The 27,512-nt window shown below is 57.0% G+C and overlaps 2 protein-coding genes across 18 annotated transcripts; one reads left to right on the plus strand and one right to left on the minus strand.

The window, feature by feature from the left end:
- Nucleotides 1–4,068: 4,068 nt before the first annotated feature.
- Nucleotides 4,069–16,226, minus strand: ECE1 (endothelin converting enzyme 1). 14 transcript variants are annotated; one of them, XM_065855422.2, is made up of 21 exons: nucleotides 16,115–16,226; nucleotides 14,020–14,113; nucleotides 13,540–13,604; nucleotides 13,159–13,223; nucleotides 12,985–13,071; nucleotides 11,955–12,096; nucleotides 11,020–11,232; nucleotides 9,599–9,723; nucleotides 9,129–9,341; nucleotides 8,856–9,047; nucleotides 8,218–8,360; nucleotides 8,021–8,135; nucleotides 7,717–7,827; nucleotides 7,386–7,484; nucleotides 7,220–7,297; nucleotides 6,732–6,835; nucleotides 6,437–6,547; nucleotides 6,240–6,307; nucleotides 5,966–6,156; nucleotides 5,788–5,883; nucleotides 4,069–5,516 (listed from the first exon to the last, which is right to left on the minus strand). In XM_065855422.2, exons 5-21 carry the CDS (start codon nucleotides 13,069–13,071, stop codon nucleotides 5,340–5,342), a joined length of 2,265 nt encoding a protein of 754 aa, XP_065711494.2. In that variant the 5' UTR covers nucleotides 13,159–13,223; nucleotides 13,540–13,604; nucleotides 14,020–14,113; nucleotides 16,115–16,226; the 3' UTR covers nucleotides 4,069–5,339. The 14 variants fall into 14 exon arrangements, with proteins under 14 accessions (XP_065711494.2, XP_065711490.2, XP_071654580.1 ...); XM_065855418.2 differs by having other exon boundaries at nucleotides 13,540–13,609; XM_071798479.1 differs by lacking the exon at nucleotides 16,115–16,226 and adding an exon at nucleotides 14,812–14,962 and having other exon boundaries at nucleotides 13,540–13,609.
- Nucleotides 16,227–17,722: 1,496 nt separating this feature from the next.
- On the plus strand, nucleotides 17,723–27,390 carry ALPL (alkaline phosphatase, biomineralization associated). 4 transcript variants are annotated; one of them, XM_065855463.2, is made up of 12 exons: nucleotides 17,723–17,855; nucleotides 19,252–19,342; nucleotides 19,431–19,550; nucleotides 20,508–20,623; nucleotides 21,200–21,374; nucleotides 21,460–21,635; nucleotides 23,028–23,171; nucleotides 23,309–23,378; nucleotides 24,270–24,404; nucleotides 25,105–25,296; nucleotides 25,790–25,909; nucleotides 26,760–27,390. In XM_065855463.2, the coding sequence occupies exons 2-12, from the start codon at nucleotides 19,285–19,287 to the stop codon at nucleotides 27,005–27,007; spliced, it is 1,554 nt and encodes a 517-aa protein (XP_065711535.1). In that variant the 5' UTR covers nucleotides 17,723–17,855; nucleotides 19,252–19,284; the 3' UTR covers nucleotides 27,008–27,390. The 4 variants fall into 4 exon arrangements, with proteins under 4 accessions (XP_065711535.1, XP_071654602.1, XP_071654599.1 ...); XM_071798501.1 differs by having other exon boundaries at nucleotides 17,727–17,876; nucleotides 19,199–19,342; XM_071798498.1 differs by having other exon boundaries at nucleotides 17,727–17,876.
- The last annotated feature ends 122 nt before the right edge of the window (nucleotides 27,391–27,512 follow it).

The following is a 27,512-nucleotide window of genomic DNA, read 5'->3' on the forward strand; positions in this document are numbered from 1 at the left end:
GACAGAAGTTTAAGTAATAAGTTGTTTAGAAGCGAAGTGCTTAGTTTATATTTAACAATTAATAGATGTATTATAAGTATGAAACTAAACAATTATAGCTAACATCATCAGGTATTTCTTGGTATAGAGGTATGTCAACATTTCCAAAAATCGTAATGCATAGATAATAATTATGCGAATATAAACAACGCAAGAGCATCCAGTCTTTGGAGCACTGGTGGAGGATGCTCCCCAGCGCTGATAAAATAAGGAATGCCGCACATCACAGGGAAACGCTCCCAGCACCTTAGCAGGTATTGTCACCCCGTGTCACCCAGCCTGAGGTACCCAGTCGCTTTTGGAAAGCTTTCTGTAGTTTATTTGCATCCTGTCTGCTGCGTCTCCCGGGCGGCTGCGAGTTTAGGGGGAAGATAATACTTTAAAGCGCTCACAAATAAACTCGTAAAAGCTTCTTTTATTAAAGCAAACAGCTCTCTTGGTGGTGCGTTCAGGCAGTTAGCGAGTAACTGGTGCTGCAACTGGAAGTAGACAGAAGACAGAGGTCGAGCACTAAAGAAAACCCACCCCACAAGTCACATCCATCCACGTCCCTGTTTGTACGCAGAAAAGTAATTTTGAGTTTTAAAATACAAAGTTGTAGGGGGAGAATCTCGACTTGGTGTTGTTCGCCAGAGCAAAACTCAGCACAGTGGCCAAAAAATAGCAGAAGGGCCTTTGTGAGTATGTTTTTCCCTTTTGAGCCAGACTCCGAATTACGAAACGATTTGCTGTGTGCAGGTCAGGTTGAGGACATGGCGCCCACGCTGACACGGGAGGACGCAGCTCACCCCGCGCTCCCACGTGGGAGCTCGCAAGAAAACCTCCTGCGACTGGAATAGTTTCTTGCTTACTGAGGTGCTATCTACAGCATACGGCCACACCAAACCAGCGCCCTACGCAGCGCCAGGAGTTTTTATAGCGGGGGGAAGATGACTTGCAGGCTAGTTCGTTTCCCTTCCTCTGCTTTTTCTTCTGCACTGGAGTGAGTGAAATCCCTGGGATGAGGTGAGCTTACAACTGCCTCAAACTGCTTGTGGGAAATGGGGTGAAATAGGAAATGAGGGTTGTTTTCTTTTAGGGGAAAAGCCCAACCAAGCTTTGCCAGCTGTAAAGAAATCCTGAATGGGGACTATTTGATCTGCAGCCACGAACAAATATTTAGAGGGTGCTCTGGGTATTTATTTCTGAGCCAGTTTTCCCTTTACAACCAGACCAACTGCTGATTCTTCACCAAGAAAGCTAAAGACTGAAGAGAGAAATGAGAATGACCTCAAAAGAAAGGCCAAGTACTCCCCAGCTCCTCAAGATGGGAGAAGAAAGGAGGAACTTTTATCATGGTGGGGGGTTTGCCCAAGGACTGATTGATCTCCAGCCGCCCAGAGAGCGTCTGTGCTCCCAGCACATCTCCTGCCTGCAGCACATCACCTACTGGGATGACGGATCCCCCTCCCCAGCTCCTCAGGACTTTGCTGTAATAATTTTGAGGGTGCAAGTAAATCCGTGTGGTTTGGGGGGGTCGGTGCCCGCCGCCATTCCATCGCCCACCTCCCACATGTAGCACTTCTGGTACATCCCTTTGCAGGGAAGGAAACTCATACTGAAAAGCAAACTGACATCTATGGCTCGCTCTGTTCTGCAGAAATAGCTGCCTGTAAACACAGCTGTGAAAGAGCCTCCCAGCTCTTTATCTTTAGAGATATCACTTCTTTTTGCCCATTTAGAAAGGAGAAAACCAGCGTTTTCACCATATTGTCTGCTGACGCTCCCGAAGTGCGCTAGCCGTGCCACAGAAAGCTCCTCTCGAACCTGTATCTCCCTCCAGCCACCTTTTTACCATTTTTCCCCCTAAGAAGAAACAAAGCAGACAGGTTTCTCATCCCCGCTACCCCACATGGGACAATTTGGCCCACAAACCCAACAGATCGGGTGACCCTAAGCAAGCACCAGCTGGATTCTTACCCCTCCGACCACCTCAGCTTCCTCTCCGTTTCATTTTTCCTCCTGTTTTCCCTGCTCGCTTTATTAGCGCCTGGGGACTGGTGTGTGACCGCGGGTGGCTTGAGTTTACGGTGCTGGAGCATCACCAACCTCCATTTCCAGTCTCACCGGTCTCTCACGCCCCCGGTGCAGCAGGGACGCTCACAACCACGCAGCAAAGAGCACGAGAGCACCAGAGCTGTTGCAGAACTTCGGAAAAGCAAGGAAAAGATTTGGGTACGGCAGCAAAAGGGCTGTTTTCCTGCAGGAATTATTTGAGGAAGCTTTTGGCCTCTTTGCTGCCCTATAATCTGATGGTCCCAGTAGGTGAGCCAGCACTGTTGGGGGTTAGATCCTGCTTGGAGGGGGCAAACTGGGAAGAAGTGCGGTGGGCATGGTTGGATTCAGCCTCTCGCACCTCAAAGTCTGGCTCAGCCCCACCAAACCTGCCAACAAGCGCTATTTCCAGCTCATTTTGGAGGCTCTGAGTGCCTGGTTTTACCCAGAACAGCACAGCAGCGCCTCCCTCTTTGGGTTTCTCCTGCTTTTCACCCCACTGATCCCTTTCCAACACTCTCCAGCCAAAAGAAAACACAAAAATTAAGAAGAAAACTTAAAAAAACCCCACAGTTCTGCTTGGAGTTTTCCCCATTCCTCCTCCTGCCCGGGCTCAGCCCTCAGCAAATGTCTCATCCCTGCAGGGCATGACAGAACACAAAATAAAGCAAAATAAAGCAAATACCACCCAGGATCAGGCAAGCCCACGCCAGGCGCTGGCACGAGAAGGGATGATTCACCTCCTGCCTGCGCCCGGTGGTTTCTCAAACATCCCAGCGCCAGAAACCTTGACCGGGACATTTTCCCCCTGCCACGACTGACCTCGAAATCCTTCCTGCATTGCAGCCATGACACCACCTACCCCGCTCCCTCACCGCAAGTAAGCCCCCCCAAACCAAAATATTTCCCTTTTAAATGGTCAAACCACCTCTACCAGCATCTCACTTCCTTCTAGCAGCTGGGAAAATGCCCTTTCGCCTCAACCCTGTTCTCCCCGCTTAATTCCTCTTCGCCTTACGCCCATGCCGCTCCTCTTTCTTTCCTCCCAATGCAGGCACTTTGCCGCATTTTAAACACGCAGGGCCAAATCCAGGCCGAAGCGCCGCGCCGGTGGCGTCGCTCGCTCCCGCCAACCCGAAAGGGAGAGTGCAGGCAGTGATTTTCTCGGTTCCACCGCCCTCTGCGGGTTTGTGCCATCGCTTCCCGCTGGATCCAGGGGAAAACAGCAGCCATGGCCGGTCTCCCAGCTCCACAGGGCCTTGCAGTGAGCAGAAAGCAAGCACACCAATTTCGTTTCCATTCAATCTGGGTGAGAAAAAATAGCCAAAACAGTAAAAGGGAAATATTAAGTCTTATTTATGCAACTGCTGGATCAGTCCTCTGCATCCTGGCGGTGAAAATGCTCTGGCTTTCAAAAAACTCCCTCCTAATGGAGCAAAACCAAGGGGCCAAATCCAGCCCTCACTAACAAGCCGAGGCTAAATAACAATCAAGTGCCCAGCACGCTGCTTTGAAGCCGTCAGCCTTCCAAGGTGCCTGCGGTCCAGGTCCTGCCTTGTGTTTTTGGGCAAGCCCAATGGAAACCACAGAGCATCCGCTGGCCCGCGGTGCCGAGCTGGCAGCGTCTGGCCGGCATCACCGAGCTAAAAATAAGGACGTTTGGAGCAGAACGTGCGCAAGGCCCATCCTGCTGGATCCGAGCGCAGCCAAAAACTCACCCGGGAGGAAGAAGCAGCAGCCGGGAATGACCTCCCTGCCAGGGATATGGCGTAGAGGGGGAAGCAAACACCCCCCTGCAGCGAGTGAGGCTTTTGGGCACAAAAACCTGGTTTTAGCCTCTGAGAGAGGCAGCGGACACCAAGCGCAGGCTGGGAAAAGCCTCTTTGACTCAGTTTTGTGAGTACAGGACAGGCTCACCCAGCTGGATGCCGACAAAAATACAGATAGGGACACAAGACTCTCCCCGCTATCAGAAAAATAACAAGTCGTGAGCAGTTCCAGACCCAGTAAAAAGTATTTATTTCAATTACGATAAGCCCCACGTGTAGGGTGAAAAAATAGTTACAAAAAAATCCCCCCCCTCCACCCCATCCCGCCTTTTACATATAAATATTAAAAATCCCTTTACATCTTTGCTTTCCGTCTAGAGCAAGAAGGCGCCGCGCGGACAACACGCAGCGCCTGAGCTACCGTCAGTGCTTTCCTCTCAGAACCGCAAAAGGAAGATTGAAAAACGTAAGAACCTTTAAGAAAGGCCCTCGCCCCCATCCCTGCCTGATCTCGCACGGGAGGGACGGAGGTTTGGGGCCGCGTGGCGATTTTGGGGTTTGCAGTTTCCCGGGCTGGGTACAGCGGTGAGCGAAGCTGCGGCAGGAACCGCCTGCGCTTGTCTGGGGACGCTTTTTGCTGGAAAACCGTGGCCGACATCACTTCAGAGGAGACAGGAGGGACAACCAGGCGCTTTGTCCACGCCGTCACCGCCTCGGTGATATCTTTGGCACGTCAACTTTTCCCTTTGCGCCCCGAAATTAAAGCTAATCCCAGGAGTCGCAGCCCTGTGGCATCCTCCAGCCCCATCCCAAATGTCCCTGTTGTCCCCAGTTTCCCCTCCAAGGACAGGCCCTCCCGGAGAAACCCGGGATCCAGCTTCCAGAGCCACGGGACTGCCACACAGGATGCTGCGCCTACAGCTGCACTGAGTAAAAAACAACATTAACAATAAATATACTAATCTTCAACTAAAAAAAAAAGGCTTTTAAATGCATTTTCCCTGAAATTTTCCAGTGTATTCCACAACACATGAAAAATATATAGATATTTCCCCCCGCCCTGAAAAAAAATATATCTTAAAATATTTCTATCCTCATGTGCGCATCTTTGGAGAGAGGAGGGTATGTCAGGTGTATTAAAACGTGCAGCCAAACCCCCAGTGTCCCAGCGTTCCCTTTATCACCTCAGAAAAAGAGGCATTTTGCCAGGGTGGGGGTCAGGCTGCTGCTTTGCATTTGTAAATTCAGGACAGTGCCCATGGATGCACGTGGTAGGAAAGAAAAGACCCCCAAATAGAAGCCGTTTCACAAACGAGTGGGAAGATGAGGCGTTTTCACAGTGGATCGAACCTCGGACGATATTTGGGACGCTCCAGCTGAGATCTGGGCAGTTTGTTGCACGGAGAAGTGGTTTGAGCCTCTTGAAATGAGCAGGGAAATTCAGCCATCGGCGGTGGACAAAACAACCAGCAGCCGCTTCCCTCGGGCACTCGCCCGTCACCAGACTTCGCATTTTTTGGGGGGGTTCATGGGGGAGCCGAGGGGGCAGCCAAAATGCTCCGCGAACTCCCGGGAGTTGGAGACGGTGCCGATGACGCGGAAACGTGAGGGGCTGTGGGGGTCGGTGATGAGTCCCTCGTGCGAGCTCTCCGGCGTGCGGACCGAGCACCACACCTGCAACCGGAGGGCGAGAGACGCGAGTGCCGGTGTCCGCAACCACCAGACGCCGCTCGGTGCCGAAATGGACCTCCCTGCTCACGCGACGGGCACCAACGCAGCTCAAGCATTGGTTTGTCCTGCTTTTTAACCAGCACCGCCCTGATTTGGTTCTCCACCTGCCACGCGGCATCACTGCCACCTCAGTTTTGCCATCACACCATCTGGACACCCCAAAAACCAACGCCCCTGTGTGTCCATCCTCACTGCCCACCACTGAGCAACCTACCTGGGCGAAGCCGACAAAGAAGAGCTGGTGGTTGGTGAGGCCAAGGGTTGGCAGCGTTTCCTCCGCGCCGTTCTTCTTCAGCCAGTTTTGATACGCCTGGAGGCCGGGGAGCACAGTGGGCTCAGGGGACAACACCGATCCCATCACCTCGTGCCACCCATCACATCTCCCCACCTACCCGGTAGGCGGCCTTGAGGCCCCCGTTGTCGGCGATGTTCTCCCCAAGGGTGTGCTTGCCGTTGATGGCCTCGCCGTTGACCGTGTAGTTGCCGTACTGCTCCACCATACACTCCGTCTGCCGCTTGAAGGCCTCCACCGAGGAGTTCTTCCACCAGGGCCGCAGGTTGCCGTCCTTGTCGTATTCCCGTCCTGCCAAAAAACACAGCGAGTGGTCCTTCTGTCACCTCAACGGCCACCCCAGCAGCAGCCCACCCGCCTGTCCCCAGCCATACCTTGGTCATCGAAGGCGTGCGTCAACTCATGGCCCACCACCACGCCAATCCCTCCAAAATTCAGCGACCTGCAGGAGGGTGATGCTGAGATTTAAAGAGCAGCCACTGCTCCCCACAGTCATGGAACGTAGCCTCAAATTTTGGGAGGGGAGGAAATCTGGGAATCCTGCCCTGCCCGCTTTTCCTGAGGCTCTTACTTGGGAGACGCGCGGGTGTAAAAAGGGGCCTGGAGGATGCCGGCGGGGAAGACGATCTCGTTCTTGGTGGGAGAGTAGTAGGCGTTGACAGTTGGAGGAGTCATGCTCCACCTGCGGGGACATGGACACGGCCAACATGGCAGCACAAACCCATCGACAACATTCGCCCCAACACCATCTGCTTCTTATGGTGCAAAGCCATCAGCCCAAATTTAACTCGCCAGGCCCAGCATGGCCTGGTGGACACCAAACTCCAACCGGTAAGCGCAACAAGGAAGTGGAGCTGAGGACTTACTGGTCCCGGTTTGGCGGTTTGCGGAGCTGGTCGGCAGTGACCCTGGCCGAGAAGTTGTAGAACTGCATGACGTTCTCAAAATAGAGGTCGGACGTGGCCTCGTACTGCAAAAAAGGAAGGTGAGAGGCACGTGGTGACTGCCTGGCCTCGCCCCTCCCTCCACGGTCATGTTCCATGGTCACGTTTGAGCCTCGGAGCCAGCTGAGTTACAACTGCTCGTTTCTCCAACATCTGCAGTCTCGGGAGGGTGATGAATCACAGTTATAGAAAATCGCTCCTCCTCTTCCCGGGCAGGGATCCCAAACCCCAGTCACCCCATGACTGTCCTGCAGCTCTCCAGGAAGCCACCAGAGAAGGGCCAAGGACACCGGTGAGACCCTTCTGGAAGAACTCTAGTGCTCAAGGCTGCCCTGAGGCCATGGTGGTGGGCACGTGTCCTGCTAGTAGAGGAGGGAATAGGAGACAAAGGGGACATCTGACCAACTCACATCATTAAAGACTTTATCCAGTTCCTTGGGGTCCATGATGAACTTGGGGTAACCGATCATGTTGTAGATGGCATCTGCCTGAAGTGGTGACAAGACCCAAAGTGCTGTTGGTGCCAGTGATGGAAAGATGGGTCCCACCATTGTCACCTCCTCAGCACCTCCTCACCTTCTCTTTGGCCGATTTCCTCGTCTCCTCATCCATCCACTGCAGCGTCTCCAGGCTTTCCTTGAAAGCTGTTTTAATCTCCGCAATCATTTCCTCTGCCTAAACAAAACAAGACGGCACAGCGTCAGCCCGGAGAGCCACCGTCCCACCCCGAGGGTCCAACGAGCCTTCACGCCATTGAGGAAGAGGCCAGGAAGCCAATACGGCACGTAGAGCGGTGAAAAACCCACTGAGCGGAGATGCAGAGCAGACAAAAGGTGGGCAGGGAAACATTGGCTAGCCCAACCATCCACCGCGGTGGTGGCTCACACGCTGCTCGCTGGGGACGTACCACCTGCTTGCTGTCCTCGGCGAAGGTGGCCTTGACAAACATGGCCCCCAGCGCGAAGCCCAGGTTGTTGTCCGTGTCGCTGATGCAGAACTTCCAGCGCGGGAGGCAGGTCTGTGTGGGACAGGAGGCGGCCGTGGGTGGGGGCACGGCCAAAGCCCCCCACATTCCCACCCCTCAGAGATGTGGTCCAGAGCTGACACCCCAAAACCTGCCCCACATCTCTTCTATCTGGATGTGACATGATGGTGACTTTTCTTAAAAATCTATCACCATTTTAAAAGTGATTTGGGGGCTCCCCCCTCACCTTCTTCGTCCCGTACATCACTTCCATGAATTTTTCCTCAGCATCCTGGAAGCGCTGGTCGAGGAAGGGGCTGGTTTTCCGCACCAGGTTCCAGATCATATAGTTGTTGAGGAGGCTGTGGTGAGAGGCGGTGAGTGGGGACAGCAGGACATGCCGGCCCCCCCAGGCACCCCCCTGTGTGGGGTGGGGGCTCTCACCATTTATCGGTGGCCAGGATGAGGTCGGAGACCTGCTCCAGGTACTCCTTGGCGTAGACCACGACGGGCTCCGACTCATTGAGCTCCACGGGGTAGAAGACCGTGGAGAGGAAGGGCATCCAGTCCACAGCTGGTGCCAGCTCCTGCAAAAGCCACGCTGCTGCTACAGCCCCAAAAATGGGGGGAACAGCCGCTTCCCGAGCTGGAAGCGGCTGCATCAGCCACTGTTGGAAGGATTCAGCTGATTTTGCAGAGGCTGGTTCCCATCGCAGCAGCATCCTCCAAAGGTCAGAGGGGAGTAAACAATTTCCTCCCGCAACGGAAAAGAAAGTGGGGCGGGTGTTAAAACATGTTGACACAACCCATTAAGGCCCCTTTGGGGACACGGGGAGGTGACCGAGCTGACGTGTGCAGCTGGAGCGGCAGCAGCACCGCAGCGGGACGGCCCCGGGGGTGGCCCGGGATGGGAGGAACGGGTCAGGGTGGGATTTCCCCAAGGAGGACACGGGCCAAGCTCTTGCACAAGAGCTTCCCATGTGGCGTTGGCCAGCATCAGGCTTCCTCAGAAGAACCACGTCACCTCCATCCCTCTTCGCAAACCCCGGCAGAGTGCTGAGGTTGGTCAAGCCCATCCCTACCTTCAGGTCTCCAGCCGTCATTTTATGGTAGATGACCTCCTCGTCCCGGTGCTTCTCCTGCGGGATGGTGATGTTGGCCAACGCCGTCTCAAAATCCAAGATCTGCTGCATCTGCTGCCGCGTCGACTCCTCGTCGGTGCCTCCCAGGAACATCCCCAGCTGCACCATGTAGTTCAGGTACCCAGCAAGCACCTACATGGTGGGATCATTGTGGTGGGTGCCACCCACCCACGGCACCTCCGCGGTGAAGCCAGATCTCCCCAACAATCTTACCTTCTCATTCTCTGTCTTGTTCAGGTAATAATCCCGCGAGGGCAGGCCCAGCCCTGACTGATCCACCTGGATGACGTTGCTGTTGGAGTTTTTGGAGTCGGCGCTGACGTATACGGAGAAGAAGGGCGAGGTGCGGTAATGCGCTGTCACCTCCCGCAGCGTCGCGTTGAAGTTGTCACCGGCCCAGGGACCTGTGATATTCCAGCCACCCAGCTGGGGACAGACAGACAGCAACCAGCTTTTGGGTAAGGAACCACCTGGAATTGCTTAAATATGCCCAAATTCTGGGGGAAAACATCTTGCAATGGGGCTAAAACACCCAGGAAAGGCCAGACCTGCCTATAAATCCTGTAAATCCCTGCCTCTCACTCCCCGCCTGCCCTGGGGGATGCTCTTCCCCAGGAATGGGGTCTGGACTGCCCATAAGCGAGTTTTTCCCCTCATTTTATTTTTCTGCAAAGGTGACGAACCTTTTGGATGAGCTCCACGAGCGGGGTGGCGCGCAGCTCCTCGATCTTGCTCTCGTTCATGCAGGCTTGGTAATACCGCTGCGCCTTGCGCTCCGCCTCGCTCGACACGTTGGCCGTGGTGTTTTCTGCAGGAGAAACCCACGGGGGCTCATGGGGAGGCTCCCCAGGGATGGGCATCCAGCCCCTACGGGGGCTACCGATGCACACCAGACCCCCCACCCTTCCACCGAGAAACATTCACCCTCATTTATCAAAGCCAGGCTCCAAAAAGGCCCTGAGGGTTGTGCATCCCATGGCCCCCAGCCCTTCGCAGCCCCCATCTCCTCTCCCACCCGCAGCGACAGCTCTGGCTCTTTGGAGCAGAAAGATAAAGCAAGAAAAGAAAACAAAAAGCACTTTTTCCAGCAGCTCTGATGTTCCCAGCATCATCCAGCCCCCTGCGCTGCCCTTGCCCCCGTGCTGTTGCTCCCCAGCCCTGTGTTATTTATTGCTGCACGAAGGAACAATAAACTCATTTTTCTCCTCTGCCTCCATAACCATCCTCTTATTCCCCCCCCCCCCTAAAATTCTGCATCCCCAGAGGGTGCTGTTTCTCTTTCTTATTATTATTTTCCTCATGACACAGCTTGCACCTTTGGCTTCCCAGCTGTGTGGTTTTATTAACTAAAGGTCCCTCGGCTCGGAGGAATTCAAGGAAATGCCGAACGCGACCGCTTGGCTGGAGGCCCAGTCCCTTCTCCCGGTAAAACCAGCGCCAGATTTCTGCGGGAAGAGCCGGGGATGAAGCCGTTCCCGCGCCACCCCCTGCTCCCAAACAACGCTGCTCTTCCCAAACCTTCTCTTTTCAGATAATCAAGCCCCAGTGCAGTGGAAAGTGCTGATAAGGAGCCAGTTGTTTGCTCAAAGCTTGAACAAACCGTCCCTGCCGGTTGCTCAGATAAGCTGCCCGGGCTTCGGTGTTCGCACGCAGGGGCTGAGTGCGGGATCCTCCCTCCGCTGGGGGAGTTTTGGCCCCCAAAAATGGCCAGATTGGCAGCCAGTCCCCCCAAAAAAGCTGCTCACAAAGGCTGGAAGCTACAGAGGGAGGAAAACCACAGATCCTTGGGGTGATTCTGGGGTGCTACATGCAGTCTGGGGTGAAAATCTTGAATTTCAGAGCTGCAAACATCACCACAGGGTTCGCAGAGCCAAGGCCAAGACCCTTCCCCTACTCAGCAGCAAAAAGCTTCAACACCACAGTCAAAATCCCAGGGGCATCCAGGAGAGCGAAGGCAGCCAGGCCTGTTTCCCAATGTCCGTGCAGCGTGTGCGTCACCGATCGGTTTGATGCTGGGGTTCAACCCAACCTTACGTCCCCCAGCAATCCCAGACCCACCGGGGCTCCTCGGTGCCATGGGGTTCCCAGCGTCCCCCACACTCACCCAGCAGATGCTTCATGATGGCCTGGTTGTGCTCCCAGAGGTTGTTGAAGGTGCCCCAGCGCGAGTGGCCGTCAGGGACGGGGTTGGCCTTGATCCAGCCCCCGCAGGCATAGCCAAAAAAGTCCTCACAGGGATTCACCGCCCGGTCCAGCGAGCTGAGGATGGAGCTGGTGACGGAGATGCAGGATTCCGACAGGCACACGGCGGGAGGCCCTGGGTGGGAATCACAGAATCATTTTGGTTGGAAAAGGCCCTCAAGATCATCGAGTCCAACTGTTATTTCACCCCTGGCACTGCCCCATGTCCTGAGAACCTCATGTCCGTCTGTCCAGCCCTCCAGGGATGGTGACTCCAGCACTGCCCTGGGCAGCCTGTTCCAATGCCCCACAGCCCTTTGGGGAAGAAATTGTTCCCCAGATTCAACCTCCCCTGGCGCAACTTGAGGCCGTTTCCTCTCATCTTATCACTTGCTATGATGGAACGATGGGTTCAGCTCCTCCATCCTGCCCCACAACAAAGGATGTGGGCAAATATCCCACCCCATGCCCGAGCACCCTGACCCACACCTGACCATCCCAACCTGGGGTGAAGGATGCAGGTGAACATCCCATCCTGTGCTCAAGCAGAGAATCAGAGAATCATTTTGGTTGGAAAAGCCCCTCAAGATCATCAAGTCCAACCATAACCCACCCCTGTCCCTGTCCCATGTCCTGAGAACCTCATGTCCGTCTGTCCAACCCTCCAGGGATGGTGACTCCAGCACTGCCCCGGGCAGCCCGTTCCAGTGCTTGACACCCAGGGGCAAGGGATGGAGGTGACCATCCTGTCCTGTGTCCTAGCATCCCACCCCACTCCCGAGCATCCCACCCCAGGGAACCCCCCAGGAACCCACCCCAATCGAGGGTGTAGGATCCCTGTGTGGTGTGAAGACTTACGCGCTCTGTACTGGAAGAGCAGCCCCAGCAGACAGGCCACCAGCACCCCCGCCAGCACCCCCACCAGCACCACCAGCCGCTTCTCCGCCCGCGTCCGCTCAGCCCAGCACCCGGGGCTGCTCCGCGACCCGCGGAAATTCACCTGCGGAAAAAGCAACGTCGTCTCCCCACTGGCACAAAAACCCACCGGCGCATCCCCCATTTCGCTCCCTCCAGCCCAACGGCATAAATTTGGCCCCCGGCACAGTTTGGGCTGGGAAAGGCGGCAGCTGCCTTCCAGGAACCGGCCAGGAAGGGCGGCACAATGGCAGGAAAGGGAGCGGGACGAGCGTTTCGGCGGGCTCACCTGCTACCCTGTGCCACCCCCAGCCCCCGTGGAACACGGCTGGGACCCCCCGGCCGTCCCCGTCCACCAGCAGCACCGGGACAGGGTGGGGGCCACGGTGATGGCGGGAAGTGCCGTCACAGGATACCCCGCTCCACCGAAAAACATCCCCAGGAAACATCCCGATGTGGCCAGCGGAGACGGCCCCACCGCGCAAAGAACCACAGCGGAGCCCTGATTTTTGGGGCTGAACACACCATCCTGGGCACAGCCTGATGGGGCTGGGAGCGGAACCAACACCGAGAACATCACTCCAGCCCCAAATCTTTCCCAGCGAGGCCGGACATTGGCAACCATGGGGTTCTTTTCTCACCACCCTTGGCCTTTTTTAAGCCGCTTTCCTGCTGCCCGAGGAGGAATTAACCTAATCCCTTTTGTGCGGGGACAAAACTCCCACCGCTGTGATAATTGCTCACCCCGGGAAGGGGTTCGGGCAGCAGAAAATCTGGGTGCTGGGGTGTTGCAAACAACTGAGCAGGATCTGGCCCCCAGGAGAGAGCAAAGGGCAGCGGGAGCCAACGCGGCTCTGCCCACGCCGGACTTTGCCCCACGGAAAAGCTGGTCCTGGGCACAAAACCCTTTGCTGCTCGCAAAGACCTAAAATCCCCGTTTTTTCCCACCCTAAAAACACACGTGCAGCCCTACCTGGAAGCCGTTGGGGTACCCATCACCTTCGCCGATGGAGTCCAGGGGGTCTTCGTCGTCCAGCGTCGCCCGCTTGTAGGTCGACATCTGCGCAGGGGGAGATCGGCAAAGGGAGCTGAGCGCCAGAGGGTGGAGGAAGAGGAGGAGGAAGGAGGACGAGGAAGGAACACGCACCCTCTAAAGCCGCCTCCTCCTCCTCTGGGGAGCTAAATCCCGAATGGCTCCGGGGTAGCGAAGCGCTGAACGAAGGGAGGAAGGTTATGGAAGAGCGAAGGGGAGCGGGAGCCAAACGCTGAGCGCAGCCCGAACCCGCCTCGCTCTCCCCCGGGGCCGCGTTGTGCAACCTCCCCCGGGCTGGAATAACGCCGGGTCCTCCTCCCCCGGCCCCGCGACACACAACGGGGAGAGGGACCCCGGTGCTGGGGACCTGAGGACGGTTGGTAGCGGAAAAAATTGGCTTTTCACCCCAAAACTACCATCTCGCTCTCACTCTGTGAACCCCACGCACCCCAAAACACCCCGTGGGGTCCCTCAAGCACCCGCAGGCGACAGCACCTTGAATTTCGGCTCCCTCCCGGCTCCTCGTCTCCCCGGGCGTTATCTTGTGCTGGTGCCCGGCTCTTATCTCATCCCCGGCAGAAAAACAAGGGGAAACCTCGTGGGTTGGCAGCCGGCCCTTATCGTGCCGCCGTTTCCTTCCCTGGCACGGCCCCGTCACCCAGCGGATTGTCCCCAGCCAACCAGCAAGGGGATGAGCACCCCAAAACCTCCGACACCGCTGGGCCGAGCGGCCCTGGTCACATCCCTTCACCCTCAGGGCTGCACCCATTTAATGTCCCCATCCCGCTGCCATCGTCCCCAAACAGACACCGACTCAATCCCCACCCAGCCCAGCCGTGCCTCAGTTTCCCCCGGTGCACTCCTCAGCCCCCATATCGGCCTCCCCGATTGCACAACCCTTTGCATAACTAATAACAAACCCCAGCCTCTCCCCAATCACAGCCTGGGTTTAATTAAGCCACAAAAAAAACCCACCTGGGGAGGAAAACGGGTTAAAAGAAAAAGGCAGTTTCCCTCCTCAGTTGTGCAAAAAGCTCCATTTCCAGCCCCAAAATCTCCCCCGGGTGCCCTGCGAACCACAGAGGGAAAGAGCTTTAACTGCAAGATTTTATCGCTGCTGAAACCTGGTGGTTTGGGTTTGGTTTTCCATCCCCTTTCACTTCTTCCCCAGCCCCTATGTGTGCACTTTGCACACGGCTGGAACTCGCAGCTCCGGACACAAATCCCCCCAAACCACCAAATTCCTGGAGTCCCAGTTTTCAGCCAAGACTTTCACTCCATTTCCTGAGGAAAATCACCCTTTTTTTCAATGTTTCCAGCAATCCCCCCCCGCCCCCCACCTCCCCCAGCCTGAAAACAGCGGGAAAAAGGGAAAAACATGCATTAAACCCCTACTTTTTTCTTGCACTAGGATGCGCTGGCTTAAAATCCTGGTTTAGACACCAGAGAACCCAAGCGGAGCTTAAACCGCCCCCAGGGGCATCAGGATCAACCCCCAGACCCTTAATTTGGCCTGGTTAGCACCCATAGCCCCCACTTTCCCCATGGGTGCTCCCCACCTCGCCAAGCGGGATCGTTTCTCTTTTGGGTCAAAACCGGGTGGTTTTGGTTCCTCCTCCCCGCCCCCACCTCTGTTGTTTGCTTAAACCACCAAAAAAGCTCATTTCCCCTGCTCCAACGGGGTGGGGGACACCCAAGGGTGCAAGGGGGGCACCCACATTTTAACCTCCCACCCCCCAAAGGTTTTTCACCCTCTTTATAACTTACAAAACTCTCCGCACAGCCTTAAATCGCGTGTTTTTCTCCCAAATCAACTCTTGGCCTTATAAACAATAAACTCCACGTGTTTGGAGCCTGCGCGCCCCATGGAAGATCCGGGGGGGGGGGGCACTCCAAACCCTGCTCCCCCCCCCGCTCCTGGGGAGCCCCTCACCCCGGTTTCGGGGCGCCCCAAACCCCCCCACAGCGGCCGCTCTCAATTCCCACCCGGGCGCCATTTCGGAGGCAGCGCGGCCGCTTTCGCAGGCGATGGCGCTTCCCCCGCTTCCCCCCAACCCATCCGCCCCCCCAGTTTCATCCTGAACCCTCCCCCCAATCACCCCCGCACCCCCCAGCACCCATGGGTGCCCCCTGCACCTCCCCAAGCGGGGGCAGCACCCACCGAGGCTCAGGATTTTAATGAGGATGCCCAGGGTGTAATTAGCAACCCCCGGGGTTAATTAGGGGCCCCTGGTGTTAATTGGGGGTGCTGGAGGGGGGGGTGCGCACCCAGTTTTGCAGGGAGCCCCGGCTGCAGATGCATTTTAAAAAATAAAGGAATAAAATAAAGCTTAAAAAGGAGCAAAAAAGGGTTAAAGTTTGTAAAAAAAATAAGGGGGGGACGAGCCCAGTTTGCAAAAAACCCGCCCAAAGTGGGTGCTGGGGGGCACCCCTGTACCCCTCTATTTGCAGAGGAAAACCCGGTGCTGCTTCGGGTCAAGGGCTGGGTGCTGGGGGGGGTCGGGGGGACACCCACTTTGGGGTCCCCCCACATGCGGGGGAACCCTCTGGTCACAAAGTAAACCCAGCTGGGGGAGTCGATGGGGAAGGGGGGGCACCCAAGGGTGCGATGGGGGTCCCTTGAGGGTGCATTGGGGTTCTATGGGGGTCCCTTGGAGGGGAAATGGGGGTTCCCTTGGGGTGCATGGGGTGCTATAGGGGGGCAATGAGGGTTTCCTTGGGGTTACAGTGGGGTCCCTCGGGGGTGCACTGGGCTGCCACGGGGGTTCCTTGGGGATGCGGGGGGGGGCCCACGGAGGGGAAATGGGGGTTCCTTGGGGTGCTATGGGAGGGCAACGGGCTTTCCTTGGGGGATGCAGGGGGATCCCTTGGGGGTGCAATGGAGTCCCTCGGGGGTGCAATGTGGGTTCCTCTGGGGGTGCAGGGAGATCCTATGAGGGGGTAAAATGGGGGTTCCCTTGGGGGCGCAACGGGGGATCCCCCGGGAGCCGCGTCTTCCCGCGCCCTGGTCCAGCCAAGTGGCGCATCCCCGCCCACCCCCAGCTTTGGGGTGCCGGGGGTCCCCACTCACCATGGCCGCCCCCGCGGCCCCGCCGGGGCAGCGCCCGCCGAGCCCCGTCCCGTCCGCTCCGCTCCCGCCGCGGCCTGCGGAGGGAGCCGAGCGGGGCCGGACCGGGCCCGGGAGACCAATGGGGCCGCGGGGGGCCGGGCTTGCTCGTCCGCCTCCTTTAACTCTTTCGAGAGGGGGCCAGGCGCGCGTCGGGGGTCCCCAGTGTGTTCTCCCCACCTCCAAAGGACCCCCGGATAAATCACTGCGGCTCACTCGCTGCAGAGGCCGCGGCGTGTCCGCTGGAGCGTGCAAGCGGTTCCGAGTGTGCAAGCGCACGGCGTTGCGATGCTGCAAGCCCACGGTCGTGCAAACGTGCAAGCGTGCGGTTGTGCAAGCCCGCGCTTGTGCGAGCAAAGCGGGTTTGGCGGCAGCCAAGCACGCAGTCGTGCAAGGGGGCACACGTGTGATTTTACAAGCATGCACACGGGCGACTGTGCAAGCGTGCAAACGCACGATCGTGTGCAAGCATGAAATCGTGCAAGCATACAAGCGCACGATCGTGCAAAGTGTGCAGGCACCCAACCGTGCAAGCCTGCAATTCTGCAAGCATGCAGTTGTGCTTGCTTGTGAGCACGCCAGTGTGTAATTGTGCATGCTTATAAGTGTGCAACCGTGCAACTGTGCATGCTCGTAAGTGTGCAAGCGTGCAACTGTGCAGGCTTGTGAGTGTGCAAGCGTGCTCCTCTGACTGCACCGTCGCCCCCCCCCGGGTGTTACCAGCCCCCCGCAGGGTTTTGGGGTCCAGCCTGTGCACGCTGTGCCTTGCAGAGAGGAGTCCCCCGGATCGCAGCGTTCCCTGGCGGGGCTAATGAACTTTTTAATGAGCTTTTCATCACCGCCACCCACCCCCAGCTCCTCTGGGGTGAGAGGGATGAGGGGGACACGGTGGCACCCCCTCGGTCCCCCGTGCCACTGGCGGGCTGAGCACCGACACACTCGTGTCATGCGTGGGGCTGCAAATGGCTCGGCTGGGAAAGCCCTAGGGGGGATGCAAAGAGGGGTCGGAGGGGTTTGGGGGTGCAGGAGCCGTGTCGCTCCTCGTCGTGTCGGGGCACCCTTGGTGGCAGCCCCAAGTTTTCAGGGAGTGGATTATTTGGCTTCCACCGCCACCTTCTGGGAAGCCACCCACGGTTCCACGGTCCCCGTGATGGGGAAACTGAGGCAGCGGGGGGCATCGCCTTCCCGCCCTTGCGACGAAGCCTTGTTTACTGTAGGACCTACAGTAAAGCCCGTTCAGGCCGGGCGCGCTCGTGGGCTGCAGCAGGAGCCTGCGTGGGGAAACTGAGGCAGGGACCCCCCCCGCTTCTCCATCACCCCCATCCCAAACACACTCCCGAGTCGCCGGCACGTTTTGGGTGAAAATAACGTAAAACCCGGTAAAACGCCCCCCCACCCCACCAGGGGTGCACCCCCGTGCGAAGGGCGGGAGATGCTCAGCACCCACAGCCAGGCTCCGTTGCATCCCAGTCCTCCCAGTCCTCCCAGTAAGACCCGGCAGAGGGCACCAGTAAGCCCAGTTTAGTGCTTTTGCTCCCCCTCGGCCCCCCCGCCCCGCGCTGTTCGCGGGGGGAGGGTGGAGGAAGGGGAGGAGGAGGAGGAGGCGAAGGCCGGTGCGGGGGGATTTAAGGGCTCGCTACCCCCCGGCCCGGCCTCCTCCCGCCGCCCAGCAGGGACGTGGGTGTCGGGACCCAAGTTTGTGCCGGTACGTGTGTCCCCCCCGCCGGTAAGGACCCCCCGGGGCCACCGCTGCCACCGCCGGGGAGCGGGGGGACCCTGGGGAGAGACGAGGGGAGCGGGGGTTGTGATGGGGACATGGGGTTGTGGTGGGAACATAGGTGTGCAACTGAGACACGGGGGTGAGACGGATTCACGAGGGTGCAATCGGGACACGGGGTTGTGATGGGGACACGGGGGTGCGATGGGGACGTGGATGTGCAACAGGGACATGGGGGTGCGATGGAGACATGGGCATGTGGTGGGCACACGGGTGTGCAACAGGGACACGGGGATGTGATGGGGACATGGACATGAGGTGGGGACATTGCCATGCAACAGGGACATGAGGGTGTGATGGGAATGTGGGGCTGCAATGGGGACAAGGGGCTGCAATGGGGACATGGGGGTGTGATGGGGACACAGGGGTGCGATGGGGACATGGATGTGCAACAGGGACATGGTGCGATGGAGACATGGGCATGTGGTGGGGACACGGGTGTGCAACAGGGACACGGGGGTGTGATGGGGACATGGGCATGTGGTGGAGACATGAATGTGCAACAGGGACACGGGGGTGCGATGTGGACGTGGATGTGCAACAGGGACATGGGGGTGCGATGGGGACATAGGCATGTGGTGGGGATACGGGGGTGCGATGGGGCCGGGGACATGAGGTGGGGACATGGCCGTGCAACAGGGACATGAGGGTGTGATGGGAACATATGTGTGCAACAGGGACAAGGGGGTGCAATGGGGGCATAGGGGTGTGGTGGGGACATGGGTGTGCAATGGGGACAAGGGGCTGCAATGGGGACATGGGGGTGTAAAGGGGACGTGGATGTGCAACAGGGACAGGGGTGTGCAGTGGGGACATGTTCAATGGGGACATGGAGGTGCAGTGGGGACACTGACACGCAGTGGGGACATGGGCATGCGGTGGGGACATGGGAATGGGAGGGGGACACATGGGTGTGCAAAGAGGGACACAGGCATGCGGTGGGGACATGGCCAAGCAATGGGGACATGGCCAAATGATGGGGACACAGCCACCTGACAAGGACCCTGACATGCAATGGGGACCCAGCTGTGATGGGGATAGGGCCATGCAATGGGGACAGGGCCACACGATGGGGACCCAGCCATGTGACAGAGCCCCCCCTGTGCCACACACATGTTGGTGACATGCCACTGTCTCCAACCCTGCGCCGATGCCAGCGAGGTGGTGCCTCATGGCACCAGCGAGAGGGAGCTGGCACGTCCCCAGGGGTCACACTGGTGACCACGCAGGGAGGGGACATTTCCCTCCTGTTCTCACTTGGCCGAGCCCAGGGGCGAAGGTCTCGGTGGGGAAACTGAGGCACGTGGCGGCTGCCCCCCCGCAGCTCTCTCCCATCCAGCACCCGCGCAGCACCGGGATGAAGGCTCTTCTCCTCCTCCTCCTCGCCCCGCTCTGCGCGCCATCCCTGATCCCCGGTACGTGAGGTTTGGGGGTGGGGGCTGCATCCCAAAAGTGGGTGCTGTTGGGTGCTATGGAGCCCCGTGTTTTCTCCCCCCCCTGCAGAGAGGGAGAAGGACCCCGAGTTCTGGCGGCGGCAGGCGCAGCAGACGCTGCGGGAGGCCCTGCGGCTCCAGCGCCTCAACCAGAACGTGGCCAAGAACCTCATCCTGTTCCTGGGTGATGGTGAGAGGGGCGGGGGGGCTGCAGGGGACGGGGGCTGTGGGGAAGTGGGTGCTGCGATAAACTGCCTTTGCAATAAACTGGGTGCTGCAGTGAACTGGGCTTGCAATAAGTTGGGTGCTGCGAAGAGTTGGGTGCTGCAATAAATTGGGTTTGCAACAAGGTGGGTGCTGCAATAAACTCGATTTGCAGAAAATTGGGTGCTACAGGAAATTGGGTGCCACCATAAACTGGGTTTGCAATAAATGGCTTGCTGCGCCAAAGTGGGTGCTGCAATAAGTTTAGCGCGTAGTAAACTGGGTGCTGTGATAACTGGGCTTGCAATAAACTGGGTGCTGCAAAAAACTGGGCTTGCAAAAAAGTGGGTGCTGCAATGAATTGGGCGCTGTAGCAAACTCAGTTGACGATGAATTAGGTTTGCATTGAACTGGGTGTGGGGATAAATTGGGTTTGCAATAAGTGGGGCGCTGCAAGAAATTGGGTTTGCTCTAAATCGGGTGCTGGGATCAATTTGGTTTACAATAAATTGGGTACTACGATTCATTGAGTTTGCAATGAGTTTGGTGCTGGGATAAAGTGGGTGCTGGGATAAATTAGGTTTGCAATAAACTGGGTGCTGGGATATATTGGGGTTGCAATAAACTGGGTGCTGGGGTATGTTTGGGGTTGCAATAAATTAGGTGCCACAATTAACAGAGTTTGCAGTAAGTTGGGTGCTGGGACGAATTAGGTTTGCAATAAACAGAGTGCTGGGATATATTGGGGTTGCAATAAACTGGGTGCTGCGATTAACAGAGTTTGCAGTAAGTTGGGTGCTGGGATAAAACCGGTTTGCAATGAATGGGGTGCTGGGCGTTTCGGGCCCCCACGTGCCGCGCTGTCCCGTCCATGGCGGGTGGGTGACGGTTCCCCGGTGGGTGGGTGACGGTTCCCCGGTGGGTGGGTGACGGTTCCCCGCAGGGATGGGCGTCTCCACCGTCACGGCCGCCCGCATCCTCAAGGGGCAGCTGCAGAACCGCAAGGGCGAGGAGAGTCTCCTGGAGATGGAGAAGTTCCCCTACGTCGCCTTGGCCAAGGTGAGACCCCCCGGGGACACCCCCGACACCCACCGCAAGGTCACGATGGGCGGCATCGAGCGGGAGCTGAAATTAGGTCATGGGCGGGCGAAGGAGCTGGCGCGGGCGCTGTTGGCCGTGCCAGGGTCGGGTCCGTGGGAACGGGGAGGGGGCGGGGGGGCCGTGGGAAGCCGCAGGACTCCCCCGCTTCTCCTGGGGTCATTTTTCGGAACAAAAGGCTTTCTTTTTGGTTATGAAATTGGAAGTTCTGGCTGCTCCCTGCCAGCTCCCGTCGCCCCGCAGGGGATGCTGGTGGTGGCGGCTTCGCTCGCTCCCAGCTGAAAAATGGGTTGAGAAAGGGCTAAAAGCGTCAAAATGCAGCGAGGGGATGACACGCGACCACATTGTGGGGGGAAGGGGCAGAATGGGGGGGGGAACAAGGGGCAAAAAAGGGGGGGGGCACAAGTGGGATGCGGCCAAACAGCGTGGGGAGGGAATCTGCGGGGTGGGAATGGTGGTGATGGATATGATGGTGGTGATGGATATGATGGTGATGGATATGGTGGTGATGATGATGACTCGTTCATCTCCCCCAAGACCTACAACACCAACGCGCAGGTCCCCGACAGCGCGGGCACGGCCACCGCCTACCTGTGCGGCGTCAAAGCCAACGAGGGGACCGTGGGCGTCAGCGCCGGCGTCACCCGCGACCGCTGCAACACCACCAAGGGCCAGGAGGTGACGTCCATCCTGCGCTGGGCCAAGGACAGCGGTGAGGGGCTCCTGGGTGCTGGTGGGGGGCAAAGCAGTGGGCTTTAGGGGGTTTCCCACCACCATTACTTGAATTTGTGGTGCAGGCAAGGCGGTGGGCATTGTCACCACCACGCGGGTGACCCACGCGACGCCCAGCGCCGCCTACGCCCACTCGGCCAACCGCGACTGGTACTCGGATGGAGAGATGCCCCCGGACGCGCTGGAGGGCGGCTGCAAGGACATCGCCCGGCAGCTGGTGGAGAACATCCCCGACATCGAGGTAGGAGGGGGACAGGGCCACCAGGGATGAGGATGGGGCCATGGGTAGATACATGGGACTGAGAGCACCCATGGGTGAAGGACTGAGACCACTGGTGGGTGAAGGACCAGAACCCCAGGAGATGCTGGGCTGGAACCACCCATGGGTAAAAGGCCAGAACTCCGCGAGATGTTGGGCTGAGACCACCGGTGGGTAAGAACCCCAGGAGATGTTGGGCTAGGACCACCCATGGGTGCAGGGCCAGGACAGTGAGTGGGGACAAGGCTGGCACCACCCAGTAGATGTGAGGCTGAGACCACCCATGGGTGCAGAGCCAGGATTGTGGGGACATGGGACCAGGACCACCAAAGGGTGCAGAGCCAGAACTCCAGCAGATACGGACCAGGAGCACCCATGGGTGCAGAGCCAGAACCCCCAGCAGATATGGACCATGACCACCAAAGGGTGCAGAGCCAGAACCCCCAGCAGATACAAGACCAGGAGCACCCATGGGTTCTGTTGTGTGGACATGGGACCAGGAGCACCCACAGACCCATCTCCAAGACCCACCATCCACAGGGCTGGGACCATGATCACATATAGAACCAGATCCCCAAATCTCACTTCACCCCACTCCACAGCAGCCCCCGCCTTCCTCATACTTCCCATACCCAAAACCTTCCATTTTCCCCCCAAATTCTGCCCCTCGCTGCGGATTTACGCAGAAATTCAGCCCTGTAAATAAATCCTCTTCTGGCCTTCAAAATAGCCCCAAAGCAAAACATCTCAGCCTGTTATTTAGCTCTTCAATAGCCTCTTCTGCTGGGTTTTTTTTCTCTTTAATATAATTTTAACTCTGTCCCAGGCTGGAAATAATTATATAGTGAGGGAAAAGACAATTTTCTTCTTTTTTTTTTTTCTTTTTCTGCTTAATAATTTTGGCGGCGGCGTTTCGCTGCTTTATAATTCATCTCCTGCGTAAAAAAAATCCCTGCTTGGTTATAAATAACAGAGGCCAAATAAACCGGGCTCCAAAGCAAACAGCGAGAGCCGCGGGATGGGGCTCCGTCCCGGCGGGTTCACGCGGGGACCCCGATGTGGAGCATCCCTCCCACAGGGATGTCGAAAAATAAATATATATAGAGAAAAAAATCTTGCAAAGAGCCAAATTCGCTGCTGGAAATGGTTATTTTTTGCCTTGGGTTTTAATGAATAGGAAGAGATTGGGGGTTATTTCGAGTGAGGTGAAATTCCTTGGGTGTTTGCGCCGGGGTTTTGCGCCACGCCGGGGTTTTCCTGGACATCCTGCTCTGTTTTTCCCTCTGTTAAACCTGAATTGGGGAGGGGGGGAGTAAAAATAATTAAAAATAATTGTTAAAATGCCTTTATTTCCCCACACACACTCTTTTTCAGGTGATCTTGGGCGGTGGGCGGAAATACATGTTCCCCAAAAACGCCAGCGATGTGGAGTATCCCCACGAGGACAAGCACCGGGGCACCCGCCTGGACCGCAGGGACCTCGTCCAGGCGTGGCGCGACGCCAAACCCCGCGGCAAGGTGACAGGGACACTTTTTGGGGGGGTGGGTACATGCGTGTCACCCCACTGTAACCTTGAGAAGCCATTCCGGAGCGGGGGGATATTCTGGGGAGGGGGGTAAAGGTGATGGGGAGGTGACAACCCGCCTGTCCCCAGGTCGCCGAGTACGTGTGGCACCGGCGGGAACTGCTGGCTCTCAACCTCAGCCGCGTCGACTTCCTGCTGGGTGAGTCCTGGCACCCAAGGGTGCCCCTGGCTTCACATGGGTGCTGTGGGTGCCCCTGGGGTGCTGGGGCAGCTGGAGGGGCCCGATACCCCCTGGGGATGCTGATACCGCCCCATTATACTGGCATCCATGTGGGGGATGCTGGTACCTCAAAGATACTGGTGCCCACCCTTGGAATACTGGTACCTCCCCAAAGATGCTGGTACCCACCCTGAGGACACTTGTACCCCCCTGCCAAGGTACTGGTACCGTCCCTGGGGATGCTGGTACCCCCCAAATTGACTGGTACACTCCCTGGGGATACCGGTACCCCCCAAATTGACTTCTACCCCCCTAAATTGACTGGTACCCACCCTGGGGCTGCTGGTACCTCCAAGAGACACTGTTACTGCCCCCCAGCCAAGGATGTTGGTACCCCAAATGATGCTGGTACTCACCAAAGGATGCTGCTACACCCGACCAAGGAATGCTGGTACCCTAAAAGGATGCTGGTACCCCCCACCAAGGGCTCCTGGGTCTCCCCAGGGGATGCTGATACCCCAAAAAGATGCTGTTAAACCCCCAAGGATGCTGCTGCCTCCAAGGGATGCTGATACCCCAAAAGGATGCTGGTGGCTTTTACACCCCCAAGGATGCTGCTATTCCCCTCCATACCCCGGGATGCTGGTACCTCCAAGGGATGCTGGTACCCCCCAGGGATAAGGAGGGGCTGGGAGCACCCCCCGGGTTCTGCCTGATCACCCCAGATCCGGTGGAGGTTCAAACCCTTGAACCAGCACGAGAAGCAAGAGAAGATGCTGGATTGGCACAACCCCCCACTTCTTTTTCTGTGGGGAAAGGCTGTCCCCAGCAGTGTTGCGTCACTGTCCCCAGCAATGTCGCTGTCCCCAGGTCTCTTCGAGCCGGGTGACATGGTGTACGAGCTGGACAGGAATAACGAGACGGACCCGTCCCTCACCGAGATGGTGGCTGTGGCCATCAGGATGCTCCAGAAAAATCCCCGCGGGTTTTTCCTCCTGGTCGAAGGTGGGGAGGGGAGAGAAAGAGAGGGGAGGGGTATGGGGTGCAAAGTGAGAATAGGGAGGGTGATGGAAGGTGTAAAGGGGCTGGTGGGACATGCAAAGCGGGGTAAAGAGGGTGATGGGGGGGTAAAGAGGGGCTGCAAAGAGGGAAAGGGAGGAATGCAGAAAGGGGGAGGATAAAAGGGGAAAGAGTAGGGGATGCAAGAAGGGAGATAAAGAGGGTGATGAGGGTGTGAAAAGGGGATAAAGGAGGTGATGAGGTGCAAAAGGGTGTGATGGGAAGCACAAAAACAAAAGGCATGAAAGAGGTGATGGTGTAAAAAGGAGATAAAGGAGGTGATGGAGTGCAAATGGGGATAAAGGAGGCAATGGGGAGGTACAAAAGAAGATAAAGGGGGTGATGGGGATGCAAAGGGAGGGTAAACAGGGGCTGTGCAGGTACAAAAAACAAGGGGGATAAAGGGAGTGATGTGGGATGCAAAAAAGGGCGTGATGTGGGTGCCAAAGGGGAAGAATAAAGGATGTGATGGGATACAAAAAAAGGGGTTGATGGGCATGCAAAAAGAGGGGGGAAGAGGGGGATAGGGGAGCTGCAAAAAAGGGATAAAGGGAGTGATGGAAAAAAGGGGGTAAGACGGAGCAATGGGGGTGCATGTGGGGATAGTGGGGACACCAAGGGGGTGCTGAGCGGTGCTGGTGCGCAGGGGGCCGCATCGACCACGGGCACCACGAGGGGAAGGCGAAGCAGGCGCTGCACGAGGCGGTGGAGCTGGACCGGGCCATCGGGCTGGCCACCCGCGTCACCTCCCCGCAGGACACGCTCAGCGTCGTCACCGCCGACCACTCGCACGTCTTCACCTTCGGCGGCTACACCCCCCGCGGGAACCCCATCTTCGGTGAGTCCTGTGCGGGGGACACCCCGGGGACACCTCAGGGTCATCTTGGAACATTTGGGTACGCCCTGGGGACAGCCTAGGACACCTTGGAGGCATCTCAAGACACCCGGGGACACCTCAGGGACATCTCAATACAGCCAGAGACACCCTGGGGACACCTCGGGGTCATCTCAGAACACTTGGGTACACCCTGGGGACAGCCTAGGACACCTTGGAAGCATCTCAAGACACCCGGGGATACCCTGGGGACACCTCAGGGACACCTCAAGACACCCGGGGACACCTCAGGGACAGCCCTGGACACCTTGGGGCCACCCTGGGGATACCTCAGGGGCACTTCGGGAACATCTCAGGGTCATCTCAGGACACCCAGGGATACCCCTGGGGACACCCCTGGGACACTCAGGGACATCTTGGGATCATCTCAGGACACCCAGGGACACCCCCGGGGACACCCCGGGATGTCCCCGTCCTGACACGTCCCCACTGCCAGGTCTGGCCCCCATGCAGAGCGACGTTGACCGCAAGCCCTTCACCTCCATCCTCTACGGCAACGGCCCCGGCTACAAAATCGTGGGGGGCGAGCGCGAGAACGTCTCTGCCGTGGATTTCGGTGAGCGGGGCTTTGGGGCAAAACCCCTTACACTGAGCCTGGCTGAAAAAATGGGCCTTTTCAAAATGTGTCCTCTGTTTTCTGGCTTTTTAAATTCATCCTCATCCACCTTTCACATGGATCCTTTTTATTTTTTGCCTTTTAAAAGTTTATCCCTTTTTCCCACCTTTTCAAACTTACCGTTTGCTTCTCCTTTGGAAAACTTGTCCCTTTTCTCCTTTTGAGAACTTATCATTTTCTTTCGCTTTTTCAAAACTTATCCCTTTTTCTACTTTTTCAAAATTTATCCCCTTCTCTTTTTTCTTTTTAAAATTCCTCCTTTTTTTCTTCTTTTCAAAATTTCTCCTTTATTTTCCCTTTCAAAATTTTCCCCTTTAAAATTTTCCCCTTTATTTATTTCCCTTTTAAAATTTTCCCTTTATTTATTTCCCTTTTAAAATTTTCCCTTTATTTATTTCCCTTTTAAAATTTTCCCTTTATTTATTTCCCTTTTAAAATTTTCCCTTTATTTATTTCCCTTTTAAAATTTTCCCCTTATTTCCCTTTTAAAATTTTCCCCTTATTTCCCTTTTAAAATTTTCCCCTTTTTTTCCTTTTAAAATTTTCCCTTTTTCCTTTTAAAATTTCCTCCTTTTTCTTTTAAAATTCCCCCTTTTTCAAAATTCTTCCTTTTTTTTCCTTTTTCAAAATGCCTCCTTTTTTTCCCCTTAAAATTCCTCCTTTTTATTTTCCCTTTAAAATTCCTCCTTTTTATTTTCCCTTTAAAATTCCTCCTCATTTCTACCCCCAACCCTCATTTCTACCCCCAACCCTCATTTCTACCCTAACCCCCCTGTCCCCGTCTCCCCAGCCCATGCAGACTACCAGGCGCAGTCGGCGGTGCCGCTGCGGCAGGAGACGCACGGCGGGGAGGACGTGGCGGTGTTCGCGCGGGGGCCCATGGCGCACCTGCTGCACGGCGTGCACGAGCAGAACTACATCCCGCACGCCATGGCCTACGCCGCCTGCATCGGCGCCAACCGCGGCCACTGCAACGCCGCCTCGCGCCCCGCGGCGCCCGCGCTGCTGCTGCCCTTCCTCCTCCTCCTCCTCCGCTAGAGCCCTTCGTCCTCGATCCCCCCCCTTTTGTGGGTGGCAGCGCCCAGAAAAAGGAGCAACAACAACACAAAGACTCAGCGGAGCGAAGAAGCCACCAGCGGTTTGGTGCTGGGAGCTGCCTCTGTAAATACACGTTTTTTCCCCTATAATTAGCGGCGTTCCCGCCCCGGCCCCAACCCGCCGTGGGATTTGGGGGGGGACAACCGAACCCCCGCTTGGAGCCAAAGGCCACGGGGCCGGAGCCCAAAAACGCAGCCGCGGTCCCTGTGCTGAGAACTGACCCGGGTGCTCAGCTCATCACACCCAGAACAACATAGAGATGGGAAAGAAATTAACTCACCGGGTTAATTTGTCCCCAAAACTTGTTAATTATTTTTTTTTAACCTCCTGGGTGATTCGTTTTGCTTGGAAAGGCTTTGGTTTGAGGCGTTTTGCTGCCTGGGGGGGTCTAGGGCTGTGGGGAGATGGGATTTAAAGGGTGGTACCCGCTGGGGCATGCGCTTCC

Source organism: Patagioenas fasciata, chromosome 23 (assembly GCF_037038585.1).
Source record: "Patagioenas fasciata isolate bPatFas1 chromosome 23, bPatFas1.hap1, whole genome shotgun sequence".
Classification (NCBI taxonomy): Eukaryota; Metazoa; Chordata; class Aves; order Columbiformes; family Columbidae; genus Patagioenas; species Patagioenas fasciata.